At 34.4% G+C, this 14,954-nt stretch overlaps 1 protein-coding gene across 2 annotated transcripts; it reads right to left on the reverse strand.

Annotated features, from left to right (window-relative positions):
- Positions 1–2,536: 2,536 nt before the first annotated feature.
- On the reverse strand, positions 2,537–14,179 carry LOC8258322 (MADS-box protein AGL42). 2 transcript variants are annotated; one of them, XM_002510820.4, is made up of 8 exons: positions 13,438–14,122; positions 13,153–13,350; positions 4,030–4,114; positions 3,522–3,583; positions 3,338–3,437; positions 3,118–3,159; positions 2,968–3,009; positions 2,537–2,785 (listed from the first exon to the last, which is right to left on the reverse strand). In XM_002510820.4, the coding sequence occupies exons 2-8, from the start codon at positions 13,332–13,334 to the stop codon at positions 2,657–2,659; spliced, it is 642 nt and encodes a 213-aa protein (XP_002510866.1). In that variant the 5' UTR covers positions 13,335–13,350; positions 13,438–14,122; the 3' UTR covers positions 2,537–2,656. The 2 variants fall into 2 exon arrangements, with proteins under 2 accessions (XP_002510866.1, XP_048229390.1); XM_048373433.1 differs by having other exon boundaries at positions 3,338–3,583; positions 13,438–14,179.
- Positions 14,180–14,954: the final 775 nt, after the last annotated feature.

Below are 14,954 nucleotides of genomic sequence, written 5' to 3' on the forward strand. Positions count from 1 at the left end.
AAACTAAAATTAGTTCTTTTCATAAATTTAAGTATTGGTTTGTTGGTTTTTTTTTCTTTCTTTTGAGCTTTCTTAATATAAAATGGTTACAAATGCAACTCAAAATATCAAATTTTATGGTTTGTCTCAAATAAATTGGTGTTATTTCAATTAATTTACTATATCTATATGTCATTTTAATTGCATAAAATGTCATTAAATTTATATATAAATCAAATTTTATAATTGTGAGGGATTATTAATTTAATTATAAAAAAATTATAAGTAGTTATTTTACTATATAGTCGTATTATATAAATTATTAAAATTAAAATAATAATTATTATTATAGGTTTTTAAGGTATTATGTCCCAGACTAGAATAAATTGACTCAAAATGTCAACATATATAAACTTAAATCTAACATTGAAAACGTAGCATGAAATCTGTATGTGAAATTGTACAAATCTGCTCCTTTTCTTAGAAGCATATTACTTTTCTTATTAATATATAAAATATATGGGCGCTTTCTTCCTAAAGAAGAAATAGGGAAATGATATGGATATTTAGGTAATATGCTTATATTCGTTTTTTGAAAAACTCGCCCAGATTGTAAGTTAACGGTTAGATAAATTTAACTATTTTAAGCAATTTTGGTTCACGGATGATGCAATGAAATCAACAAATGCACCCTTAAATTAAAAATTAAAAATAAAATCCTTTTAATTTTCAAGTTTTTTTGAGTCCTGCGAATAATATAAAGTGATGAAGTCATCTTCAGATTCAGTTTTGCGCAAAACTTGGCAGATTCCCCTACAAAATATTCCTGAGGCCCTGACTACTTTCACTAACTCTAAAATCTAAATTGAATCTATCACAGAGAGAGAGAGAGAGAGAGAGACTGAAAGAATATTAAATGGTATTTCAAATTGGAAGTGATCAATGACATCTTTTGAATGTTAAATATGCATCACAAAATGAGTGCGCAGCATATGATTATATGCTATCAGAATCAGAAAATTATGAAACTTTTAACATGCATCTGTAATTACTACAGATTCGGTTATCCATTATGCCGTACGCATAATACTGATTATATAAATACATTATACTGATTATCTAATTGGCTGCATGGACCTCTCTATCTCTTGCATAAACATGTGTACTTGCTTCTTCCTTTTCACTAACAAGACGACAATGGAAAGAGAGAGAGAGGAGCGTCTGATACATACATATATATATACATAAGTGCTAAGCTAGACACAGAAGTTTGTTGAAGGGTAGGGCAAGGCACTGTTGTCTTCACATGAATATATATATGGGTATTGTTTAGCCTTGAAAGTTATTATTGAAGATGGGGAAAATGGGAAGATGTAGGGTTGTAGAGAGGACCCATTTGCCTAAATCTATATATATGATGGATATATCCATTATTGAGAGACAGCTCCTTTTCAGTACCCCATTAGCCTTTGTATTTGACCAATTTGTTTTTGTTTGTTATAATAAGAATAGTATAAAGGCACAAGGAAAAAGAAAAGGTGTAATTGTTTCTTATTATAATTGCATATCACACAGCTTGATAGGGAAAGAAATGTAACTACAAACTAAAGTAATGATTGCATTAGCGTCAATTTTCAAATTCGAAATTGCAATTTCAGTAGGCATGGAATCCAAATCTTGTATAGCCTGACCTGACATGCTGTGCTGAGGAAATTCCTTTTCCTGAGCCCACTATTTATGCCTTAGAACTCTACTCTACCTAAGCCCAACAACGGTAAAATGGGCCTATCCTTTGTTCTAATTTTGTCACATCGGGACTAGGATGGAAATCATTTGAAAATTTGTCCTGAATTGAGCTATTGAAATATGGGACTAGCAGGATGCTTTGCATACAGACTAGTTGCATCCCTTAGATGGCTGCCTTCTACTTACAGAAGGACTCACTCTAGGAAAGGATTCATGTCCCTTCTTCTTTTCCATTAGTTTTTGAGACAATTGAAAATTCTCCCAGTGGAACCTATCAGTCTACGCTCCATCTTCGGGGGATGTGTAATCAACTATAATCTAGACTAATATGATTATTATCATTTTAATACTTTATACATTTTTCTATTTGTTAAAATTAATAAAATATCTAAATTTTGAATATATATAGTTATATTATTATTTTCAAGAAAGTGTTTTACCATCGGTAAAGTCTTATTTGATGGCTCTAAATTAATTATAAATATATATATATATATATATATATATATATATACTAAAAAAATTAATAAAATATATTAATATACTCGTCAAACAATGTTAACACCGTTAAATACATGAATTAATTTTAAGGAAATAGATAAATATATTTTAGTTTAAAGCCACTACATTAATTAGCACTGAATGAAAGTGTAACTGTTGAGTGCATCTAACTAATTTTTGCTAACGGAGAAATATACAAGGTAATGCAGTGACGAAAAAGTATCAACTCGGTTAGCTGTTTCTAACAATTTCGTCATAACATTTTCCGATCAACAATACCCTCGCAGAATATAAACAAAGAAGAAAGCGGTAAAAGAGAAGCTCCGAGGAGTAGATATATTATTAGATGGTTCTGTAATCATTTATGGCTTAGATAAGATAAAAGCTTATATAAATACAAATCATAACATAAGGCTTATATAAACAACTACTAACAGTGCATTTCTGGAAGTCCAATGAACAATTCAGTCTCCACCTCCGACTTCTTCTTACTACTTGAGTTTAAGTATGTTTTAATTTCTTTCCGTTGTGTTGGATGCTGCCAGTGGTTCTCTGCACACTGAATATCGTGCATGGCCCAGCAAAATGTATTACCAAAGTGTTCATGCTTTTTCATTGTTTATGAACTCTATTAAACTTGAGAATTCTAAAAAATGTCGTATGAACATTACGCAGCTTCACCTAGGTTGAGCATGTAGATGGCACCATAATTAACAAGAATCAAGGTACATTATTGCTCACCTTTTCACGTAATCTTATATTCTCTTCTAGCAAGAGCCTCTCCTGAAATAGGAATAACAAAAGAAAATCTTAGAAGCTATACCTTTAATCAACTAATGCTTATTGAAAGCATCTCAATTTTAATTAGTCCACGCTACAGGTACTATTTACCTTTGCTTTTAGTTGCTCCATCTGCTCCTTGAACAACTGAACCTGAATTGTAAACCATTTCAGGTTTAATGGCTTTCGGTGATTAGTTTTTTAATGATTATAATAATCAACATGGAGTCGGTCCAAAGAAGCAAAACCCAAAATAAGGGTTCAATGTTTAAGGATTTTCATCTCTTAACATCCGTTTCGGATTCTGTTTGGTAAAAATATAGTGAATTACCTTTCTTGACCTGATATTGCTTAAGCTCCTCTCGAGCTGGCTGTGTATCTCTTGGAGTTCTTCGATAGAACAAGAACTTAAACCTTGTCCCAAAAGCTTCCTAAGACACAGAAACTTCAAAGTTAAATGTGACCTGTTAGCTGGACCAAACATTATCAAAAGGAGAAAACTCAAACTCTTGCACCTTTGCGAAATTTCAAGCTCCTCAATCTTCTTCACCAGCGCTGCCGATTCTTCTGTTAGTTCCTGTATATATGTAGCACTATAGAGTGTAAGAAAATTATAACGGTGGATAGCGTGTCGCAGAAATAGTAGAAATGGCCCTTTGGAGAGTGAGATTAGTTTCTACAGTCCAATATTCTCATACAGTTCCGTGATGATGAAGAAGTTTACTTAGTTAAAATACATTAGATCGAGTTTCTTATAAAAACAGCCATTGCGAGTTTTATTTTCTGTTTATTTGCCCTCCTAACCATTTATCTCTGTACAAGAATCACATCACGTGGTCTACAAATTTTACGCTTTCTCTCCTAGCATTTAATGGTGCTTGTTCTAACTTCAACCAGTGAACCCAAATGTTTACGCCTACAGCAAGAATTAAAGTAGATTTGTAAATTTAATAAGGCTTTGGCAACCTCTAGTTATTACAGTTACAGATTTTAGCTCTCAGCATTTTTAAAGAAGTCGCTTACCTGAACATGTTGTTCTTTAGCAACACTGCCTGCAGCTTGCACTTCTTTTGCATGTTTACGGTATCGTTCTATAGTCTTTTGCATTCTGAACCATCATCCCAAGCACAAGATATGAATCAACAGATATTACCTATATTTCTAAGTGAAAAAGAGAAGGGAACAAAAGCTAAATAGCTTTCTATAATAATACAGATTAAGGCCTAGATTACCATTGTCTAATACAAAGAAGATAGGTACAAGATTTGGTTTCATATAGCATTTCAATCTCTTAATTCAATTCTCAGAGCCAATCTTGCATGAAATGGAAAATTATGGGAAGAAGATAAAACTTACTATGTTTTTTGGTGGATATACAAGAATTACTCACAAACATAAGAACACATAAAAGTGGCCTAAAGGGTCTGCAATCTGCAGAAACAAGAACATTTAAGGGAATACAGGGTGATTAAACGTAACCCTAATTTTCAATCTTCATATTTGTAAGTGAAATTATCATCCAAAGATAATAGCTATATAAAAGGAGTGTTAGGACAGATGATATGGTTTAGGGTAATTAAGAATACCTATGCAAAAATCGCCCTTCCTTTTCTCCTCCCTGATTAAATAAGGCAAATATCCAGTGATTGAAATTCATTGGTAAGTCTATAAAATTTACCCAGATTCTAATATACCACATCATCCTGCATTGTCACTATCACTTGAGCAAATATTTATGATTAGGGAACACTAAGAAGAGAACGCATTGAACTTCCTAATCAGGGTATTCAGAGAGAGTAAAGTTCAGCCTTCTTTTGTATTATAAGTGGATTGTTTCCACAGCTGAACTAATGACCTCAAGATCTCAGCAAAAATACGTAGTCACTAGTTTATTGCATCGAGACTCATTCACTATGAAGGCAGCGTATGTACAAGCAAAATAGGATAGTGTTTATGATGTTATTTGTGTAACATTAGAGGTAATTCTTATACACGGCAAGAAAAAATTGGTGATATGTATATTTAAATGATTTATATTATAATATTGAGTAATTGACACATTTAATTATTTAAATTAATAAAATATGTCATTCATCTATTGCTTTGTTATATAGATAAAGACATACACTTAAATAGACCACAGTTATGCTTAAGGTAGATATTCACCAAAAAATATATTATTATGTGATTTGAATTGCACCATTAAATTAGTAATCAATGGAACTAAAATACTGTTCATTGAATGAAAATATTTGAAATAAAAGATTTAAATGTATTTTTATTTTAAATTGCTTAACTGAAACACAAAATTAAATTAATAATGCATTTAAAATAGGTTTAAAATGGCTTTTCTATAAGATATTTTTACTTTACCTAAAACACAGGTTTTCGATTCATAATCACCAGCTTACTTTCATTTTTTAGTATACATCACTAAGTTTATATGCATCAAAAGGTGCAGATCTCTCCATGTTAGAACTTAACAGTTAAAGCAAAAGGTTAAACCCTCATATTTGATATGGTGATGATGGATCCACCAAATAACAAACACCATTTTGATTTAACATTTATATGAAAGCCAATGGAAAACATAAGCATTCAACTATGACTACATTTGCATCACGAAGAAAAGAAGCTTCTAGCATTAAATTAAGTATCTCCCTAACGAAGATGAAAAATGCATCTTTTTTTTTTTAGTGCCCTGCAGAAAAGTAATAGTGAATTATCTGAGAAAGACAAAACTTTTTAGATATCTGAGCATATCAAATATCAAGAAAAGCGAAATATTTAATCAAAGTTCACCACCAAGTTATGTTCATGTGATCACTTTCAAGAGTTCTTTCATTTATGACTGCCTAATTTGTTTATGTTCATGGATCACTTTAAAGAGTTGTTCATTTATGACTGCCTAATTTGTTCATGTGACATTTGTTATATAGGTTAAATATCAGTGTTTATATAGATATTAGCTACTATCTGGTTCACTTATCTTCAGATGATCATTAAAGATTGAATGAACTTTTTTATTTCCTGATATTTGATAATGATGTTGTTGAAGAACATAAGCAAAACCCAGCAGTCCAAAATCGACAGTCAAGGACTAAGGGACAAGGCCTCAATTTCTGTCATCACAGGCTAGAAAGCTGACATTAGGAGCATCATTTCTTCCCTAAGGAAGAAAGGTCACTTCCACTAATTTCAATATAGCAAGAAACGTTGACATAGAGTTAGGGCCTATAGATCATAGCAATAAGACCGTTAATCACAAAAGTGTATATATATTGCTCATCTTCAATCCTGTAAATCTCAGAATACACATTTTGATCATCATCACAGATTAATACCAATTACTTACAATTTATTTTTCCATATGGTATCAGAGCAGGATTAATCATGTCATCATCTACCCTTCAATCAAACAAAAACATTCTTCATCATGTCTCACAATGATATTTCCAAATTAACCAACATTACCTTAAAAGGCAACCAGAATTATTTCGAATGGTCACGAGCTGTGTATATCGGCCTAAGTGGCAGAAAAAAATTAGGGTTTGTTACAGGGACCCGAGAAAAGCCACAGCCAAGCAACTCTCATGAACCAACGAAAGAAAAAATTGAGGCAGCAGAAGAGTGGCAGACGACCGACCATATGGTCATGTCACTACTCACCAATACCATGGAGCCTCAGATAGCCAGGCTGTGTATTCTGCTGGCTTCATCACAGGTAGTTTGGGACAAGGTAAAAAACTTATATGGACATGAGCAAAATTATGCTCACATCTTCAATTTGAAACAGGAACTGGCTCAAATAAAACAGGGGACTCGAACAAGCACAAGCTATGTGGGAAGAGCTCCAAAGCTATCTCCCACCGACTACGGACCCCGAAGAGGCAAGAAAAAAAGAACAGAATTTAGTATATACCTACCTTGGGGGGCTCGATTCGAGCTACGAGGCGCAAAGATCCCAGATTTTGCTGTCAACGAACCTACCCCCCATTGATGTCGTTATAGCCACGATTCAACAAGAAGAAACAAGACGAATAACAATGGGGGCTGGAGGCAATTTAAACAACACCGAAAGAGCCTACAGCCTCTCGCACGCCCGCGAGACAACCTGAACGCGAGGAGTGCCTCCCAGCGTCGAGAGGTGCAGCCACTGCCGAAGGCAGGGGCACACTCCAGAGCGCTGCTGGCTCCTCCACCCGCATTTTCGACCGGTTCTCAATGAAAACGAGAAAGGGAAGAACGGGAGAACGGAGAAGGAAGGAAGAGTAAGGTTCGGCGGAATGAGCAATGCATATAACCTTAGTGGTTATGATGCAGGGTACTATATGAGTCGGGTTATGAGTGTTAGGTCGGATGTGCTTAACTTAAATCGACCCAACTCCAACATCTCGACTTGGCCCAAAATCAATAACCCAGCCCGGCCCACATGGAGCCACCTGGCCCGACCGAGTTCAGGTGACCCAATCCGACCAGGTTTAGATGACTCAGTCCGATCCGGCTTAAGCGACCCGACCTGGTTCGACTCCTTCAATTGGACTGACCCGAATTCAACAGAAAAAACCCAAATCTCCCAGCTTATAGCTCAACTCCAGTCTCTTATTCAACCTCAACAGCCTCGTGGGACATGTTTGGTATCATAAAATTATTCTTTAAATAACATTATCAAATTGGATAATTGATTATGGAGCAACGGACCACATGACATGGGATATAACAAAATTGCACGATTTTGTTCCTACTAATTCCAGTCATGTGACCGTTGCTAAAGGAAATCAAGCTGAAATCTCTGATTTTGGCTCCACAAAATTACTGCATAATGTTATTCACAATATTCTTTTGTTACCGGACTTAATCCAATTAATTATCAATTGGTAAGATTACACAAACTTTAAATTGCAATATTATCTTCTCACCATCTATGGTTTTACTTCAGGATCGCATCATAGGGAAGACGATTGGTGAAGGTCGATTTGAGAATGGCCTTTATTATCTCCTTGATACTCCCAACCAGTGTCTAGTCTCTACCAAACCTATCAGTTCCGATTTTTTGATTCATCGGCGGTTTGGGCATCTGTCTGATCGAGTTTTAAACCAGTTTTTTTTGTTTAAACATCAACACTAGTTGTTGTGATGTCTGTCAATTCGCCAAACATACTAGATTACTATTTCTTGTATCTTTTACCACATCAAACAATATATTCGATTTAATCCATTCTGATGTTTGGGGCCGTGCCCCTGTTACTTCTTATAATCACTTTTGGTACTTTGTCACCTTTATTGATGACTACTCTCGAACTACTTGGGTTTATTTATTAAAAGGCAAAAATAAAATTTTTGCTTACTTCCAAATTTTTTTCAATTTTATTCAAAATCAGTATAATGCCACCATTAAAATCTTTCGATCTAATAATGGCACTGAATAAATAAATAAACATTTTTCGGATTTCTTTTTCACTAAAGGAATTTTGCACCAAACTACCTGTATTTATACTCCCAAGCAAAATGGAGTCTGTGAAAGGAAAAACCGCCACCTTCTTGAAGTCACAAGATCCTTGCTTTTTCAAAATAACGTCCCTCATGTGTTTTGGTCGGATGCCCTCCTAACTGCCGCTTATCTCATTAATCGCCTTCCTAGCCCAAAACTCAAAAACCTCAGTCCTTTAGAAATTCTCAAGGGCAGAAAAATAGAGCTAGGGCACATTAGAGTCTTTAAATGCACAACCTTTGTTCATGTTAGATGTTCTCACAAACTAGATTCAAGCTCTGTCAAAACCGTGTTCTTAGGCTACTATTCTGGAAAGAAGGGGTATAAGTGTTATGACTCGTGCACACACAAGACCTACATCTCCAGAGATGTGACTTTTGATGAATGCACACCTTATTTTACTAACTCTCACCCCACTCATGGGACTTCTACTTTGTTATTTCTAGATAATTCATACTTTATTGATAGTTCAGTACTCCCTTCTCCATCGACCGAGGAGCCAGCTTCCGCAACCAACCCTAATGCCACCTCTTCAGGGGGAGGCAGTCCTATTCCTTGAGACCACTTCTTCAGGGGGAGGCAGTCCTATTCCCGAGACCACTTCTTCAAGAGGAGTCAGTCTTATTCCCGAGGCAACTTCTTCAAGGAGAGATAGGTCTCAGGTTGAAGAAGTCGCCCCTCGAAGATCATCCAGGCCAATCCGACCATCGGCCCGACTAAGGGGCTATGTGTCCCACAAGGTGACGTATCCCATCCAACACTTTATTAGCTATCATAGTGTATCCAACTCATATAGGACCTACCTAGATAAACTCATCTCTCACACTGAGCCCTCATCCTTCTATGAAGCTAACACCAATCCTTACTAGTGTCAAGCTATGAAGGAGGAGCTTCAGGCTCTTGAAAAAAATGACACCTGGGAATTAATCTCTCTACCAAAGCATAAAAAACCAGTTGGGTGCAAATGGGTGTATAAAATTAAATATAAGCATGATGGAACGATTGAGTGATATAAGGCTCGGCTGGTAGCCAAAGGGTTTACCTAAACATATGGGGTGGACTATTAGGAAACCTTTGCCCCAGTAGCCAAAATGAGCATTGTTCGCATTTTATTATTTGTTGCTGTTAACTCAGGATGGAGCTTATTTCAAATGGATGTCAAAAATGCCTTTCTTCAAGGATCCCTCGAAGAAGAAGTCTATATGACTTTACCTCTAGGGTACAAGCCCTCAACTGATCAATCCTTGGTATGTAAATTGAAAAAGGCTATCTACGGATTAAAGCAATCCCCGAGAGCATGGTATGCCAAGCTAAGCCACTTCCTCTTAACAATTAATTTTATTAAATGTGCTTCTGACTCTTCCATGTTTGTTAAACACACTCACACATGCATTGTTATTAACCTTGTATATGTTGATGACATCATCATAACAAGTAATAGTAATAATGAGATAGAAAAAGTCAAATGGAAACTAAAAAGGGAATTTGATATCAAGGACCTCAGACAACTATCTTACTTCCGTGGAATAGAGATGGCCAAATCTTTTAAAGGTCTATTTTTGTTTCAAAGAAAGTATGTTCTAGATCTCTTAAAGGAAACAGGAAAAATAGGGGCTAAACCTATAGATACACCAATGGAGACTAAAGCCAAACTCAATCTTGAAGATGGCGATCCTTTAGATGATATAGGGCACTATCAGTGCCTAGTAGGAAAGCTGATTTAACTTACTGTCACTAGACCGAATATCACTTATGTAGTAAGTATGGTAAGTCAGTTTATGCATGCCCCTCGCACAAGTCACCTAGATGCCATCGATAAGATCCTTAGGTACCTCAGGGGCACACCCGGCCAAGGTATTTGGATGAAGAACAATAATATGATTGATATAGTTAGTTTTTCTGATGTAGATTGGGCCAGAAGCTGCGACATAAAGTCAACTTCTAGTTTTTGTATCTTTGTAGGAGGCAATCTAGTGACGTAGAAAAGCAAAAAATAAACTGTAACTGCAAGATCGAGTGCAGAAGCAGAGTACAGAGCAATGGCATCAACAGCCAGCGAACTAATATGATTCAAGCAAGTTCTCGCAGACATGGGGATTAAATCCAAAGGATCAATGAAAATATACTACGACAATCAAGCTGCAAGACATATTGCTTCAAACCCTGTCTTCCACGAACGCACCAAGCACATCGAAGTAGATTGTCACTTTATAAGGGAAAAGGTCCAGTCTGGAGAAATTGAAACCCCATTCATCAGAAGCAATGAACAATTGGCAGATATTCTCACAAAAGCACTGAACAAAACTAGCCATAAAAATCTTCTCAGTAAGATGGGATCGGTTAACCTATTCAAACCCATTTTGAGTTGAAGAACATAAGCAAAACCCAGCAGTCCAAAAGCAACAGTCAAGGATTGGGGGACAAAGCCTCAGTTTCTGTCATCACAGGTCAGAAAGCTGACATTAGGAGCATCCTTTCTTCCCTAAGGAAGAAAAATCACTTCCACTAATTTCAGTATAGCAAGAATAACGTTGACATAGAGTTAGGGCTTATAGATTATAGCAATAAGACCGTTAATCACAAAAGTGTATATATATTGCTCATCCTCAATCCTGTAAATCTCAGAATACACATTTTGATCATCATCACAGATTAATGCCAATTACTTACAGTTTATTTTTCCACAGATGCCTATTACTATTAGTATATGTTTGGTTTTTTCTGATATTGAATTGAGATAAACATGAATGTTTGGTTTTCAACATTTTTATTCTAAGTTTAGTTTTGAAATAATTAATTAAACTTTAGAAGTAATGTTAAGATTTGTATTTTAAAGTGATCTTGAATTTACGATAAATTCAAGGTACTCAATTTCATAAAAGAAATGGACTTTTCATACACCAAATACTAATAGAAATGAATCTTCAAGAACTAAATCTCATTCTCAATTCTATATGTGTATCAAATACCAGCTTATAAATAACTTATATTTAGTAATCGTGTAGCAATGTAAAATTATGGATTTCCCACTGCAATTATGACAAATTATATTTTTTTCCTAACATCATTCAAGAAGAATATTACTATGAATTTGAGGAGTTGATTTCAAACAAACACAATAAAGCACTAGAGAATAATTTTAAGATGATATATATTACAAAGGACTGAATAAACACTGCACAGTTATGTATTTCAGCATTCGTATTATTTTTAAGTAATTATTTCAAGAATATTGAAAATTTCATCATTAGCACCCAATAATCTTATAAGTTTGTAGATTTCAAATATTTACTGGTCATTTGATAGAATAATTGTGATAATAATAATATTAAATTTTATCTTAGTCATAAAATTTTAATTTGTTTCATTTCAATTATTCATCTTATTTTAGTTATAATTTAGTCGTCTTGTCAATCAAAAACTAACATCTCTCATTTTTCTTTTAATTGTTTCTATCTCATTGACTATTTTTGACATCTCATTATCCCTAAAAGATTGATCTCCTTCAACTTTCATTATAAGGAATAGTTTCAGCGTAGCTCATTTTAGAAACATATGTTTCTTTTGGATTCTCGTTTCACATATGTTCAACAGCAGGCTAAGTTTCCACTCATTTTCAGCAGAAAAGCAGCCTCTGTTGGCTCCAGTGTTTGCAGTTTTGAAGAACAACAATTATTAGCAACCAAGATCCTTGAAGTGATAAACAATGCCAAAATTACATTATCAGCAACCGTAGAGATAGATCCTTGACCCAAAGTATACAATGCACATAATATGAAGAAAGTTGACAACACAAGATACAATAATAGAATAGATTTTCACAAAAACTTAGTTCCTTTTCTTTTCCATGCTTAAAGAATGAGATAGCAGATAGTAAATTCGATACTCAACATACCAAAATACCAGGAAAAAACCATAAAGAAAGGAAAAGAACCCTCACCACAAAAGACAAACTACTATCTTATGCACTGAGGGGAAATTTTGACTAGATAAGATAAATAAAAGAGAAGAAGCCAAGAAATAGGGGAATGAAGAAGTCGGCAGTAAAATCTTTCTGAGAATTCTAAATTAAACAACCACTGCGGATTAACTTAAAATCTAGTGGGTCAGTTAAACATAAGTTGGGAATTCCTATTGTTTGATCCAAGAGGCTTTTATAAGTAACCCTAAAGCTTGGCTCAGAGGGGAGGTAGTTACTAAGAATTGCAACTGAGAGCTGAACGAACTAGGTGGTAAATAAAAAGTAAGCGACGCGCATTAATAGTTGATTTGAACAAAAAGGATGAAGGAAGAAAAAGGAAATAACCACATATGTAACAAACATATCCCTGACTGAATTATATAGAAGTGGGACAACAACAATGAATGTGCAAATCTAAGGACTGTCTGTAGAATCTTATATGTACCATCCACATGAATTGCAATCAATCCTTTATCCACTCACACTGACCAAAAAGGACATAGCGTGAATCAAACATTTCAAACCCAACAAAATCGTAAAGTGTACCCTCAATCTTTGGAGCTGACCATACTTTGATGTCATGGCACGCATTAATTTATTTCACATGCATAGTAGTAATGCAAATATATAGCACAAATTAAGGTTAGAAGTAATGAAGGTTCATTTATTAAATTTTATGTCTTTAAGAACTTACTCGTTGCTCGCAAACTCAGACAATCTTCCTTTCTGCGAAAAGATGATCACTGCAACTTCTGCATCACATAGAACTGATAGCTCATAAGCTTTCTTCAAAAGCCCATTTCTTCGCTTTGAGAAGGTCACTTGCCTGCTTGTGGCATTTTCAATCCTCCTCATTTGAATCTTTCCTCTCACCATGTCTTGGTTTTGATCACTGAAAACCCATAAGTTACAAAGATTTCCCTTTAATTAAAAACCCTCAATTCTCAACAGCAGATATCAGATGATACAAAAATCTCACCGGATATTATGAGGTAGGCAAGAACCCAGAAATCCTGCTATACCAATATAAGCAATAGCACACAGAAAGGCTACTAAATCCTTTTTATTCAGAGCTTTAAAAATGTTTGGATTTTTACAAGAACATTACTGACCCAGAACTCTAAGAAATGATTTAAAGAAGTATGTACAAAAATTACAACCCAAGTACGAATAAATCCTTTACATAAAAATACAGTAGGGAATATATCAAAGATTTTCACAACCACTGGTGACTCAAGGTAGTGAGAACTGAAAACAAAGTAGGTATCAGCATACTATAGTGGAAAACGAAAGGAAAACCCTAGAAAGATTCACACAAGCAGAAAGAATTCCTAAAGAAGAGATGATCTTCTATATAGGTTTGATGTATTTGTTGCTTTATTCTCATACCACAAAACCCTAGAGATTATTTCCCCAAATACTTATTCATCTTAGCTCCATTTTGCAACTTGTAGCTTTCACTTTCAATATCTTATCTAACTATAAAGGGAAAAGGCATATTCGCAAGTTGTAGAAAATGAAAAAATAAATAAATAAGAAGAAGAACATATAAATAGAGAAAGTCAAAAGAACCCTCAAAGAGAAATGGAAAGAAGAAAAAGAAGCTATAATAAGGATGTGATTAAAAATTGGAGGCCTTATTGGGTAGCCTGTTTTGGCAAAACTAAGAAAAGAAAAATTGACATGGAGATAAATAATAATAATAATAACAACAGATTGAGGTATAGACAGGGATATAGTGATAATAAAAAGTATTAAATTATTCTGTAAAATGTAAAAAAAAAAAAAAAAAAAAAAGTTGCACAAGAAATGGAAAAGGAAAGTAATAATAAGGTGTCAACATCATCGTACAAGAGTGTGCGGAAACAGCCAATGGTAATTTGACAGCACAGAGTCAGTCACATCGACCAATGGCAGGAGACCGCATCACGTGGATCAGCTTGTATCGTATAGCGAGATATTTTTTTTTTTAATTTAAAATTGTTGTAATTCGTCTTTGGATATTTTGCGAAAGATGAGAGTTAAGTTTGGGTGTGATAATGGTCGGAGTCCACCAATGGGTTGGCCTGGCCGAAGTCTTTTTCTGCTTTTCTGGGTTTTGAGTTCTGCTGTTAAATTTTGTTAGTGGGGACCGTTAACCATTTACCTATTTAATTTTTTTTTTTTTTTAACTGTCCTTTTTTCCTTTTTTAAGAAAAACAAGAATGAGAATTCATTCGGTTTCAGATTTTGTTGTTCAAGGAAGGTTGCAAGATCTGTTATTTATTACAATTTAGAAAGGGTAATGGGGCGGGATATTACTGATTTTGAGATTCTTACTCACGTCCTACAATTAAGCAAAATAGATACTTTTTAAACCCCTTTTTTCTTCTAACTTTATTATTTCATATTTTAAGGAAATATCATCTAATGAGTTCAAAAAAAAAAAAAGAGGATACATTCAAAAAATTAAATACTATTATAATATAAGATTTTATTTTATAATTATATGTAATG

The sequence above is a fragment of the Ricinus communis genome, chromosome 4 (genome assembly GCF_019578655.1).
Source record: "Ricinus communis isolate WT05 ecotype wild-type chromosome 4, ASM1957865v1, whole genome shotgun sequence".
Classification (NCBI taxonomy): domain Eukaryota; kingdom Viridiplantae; phylum Streptophyta; class Magnoliopsida; order Malpighiales; family Euphorbiaceae; genus Ricinus; species Ricinus communis.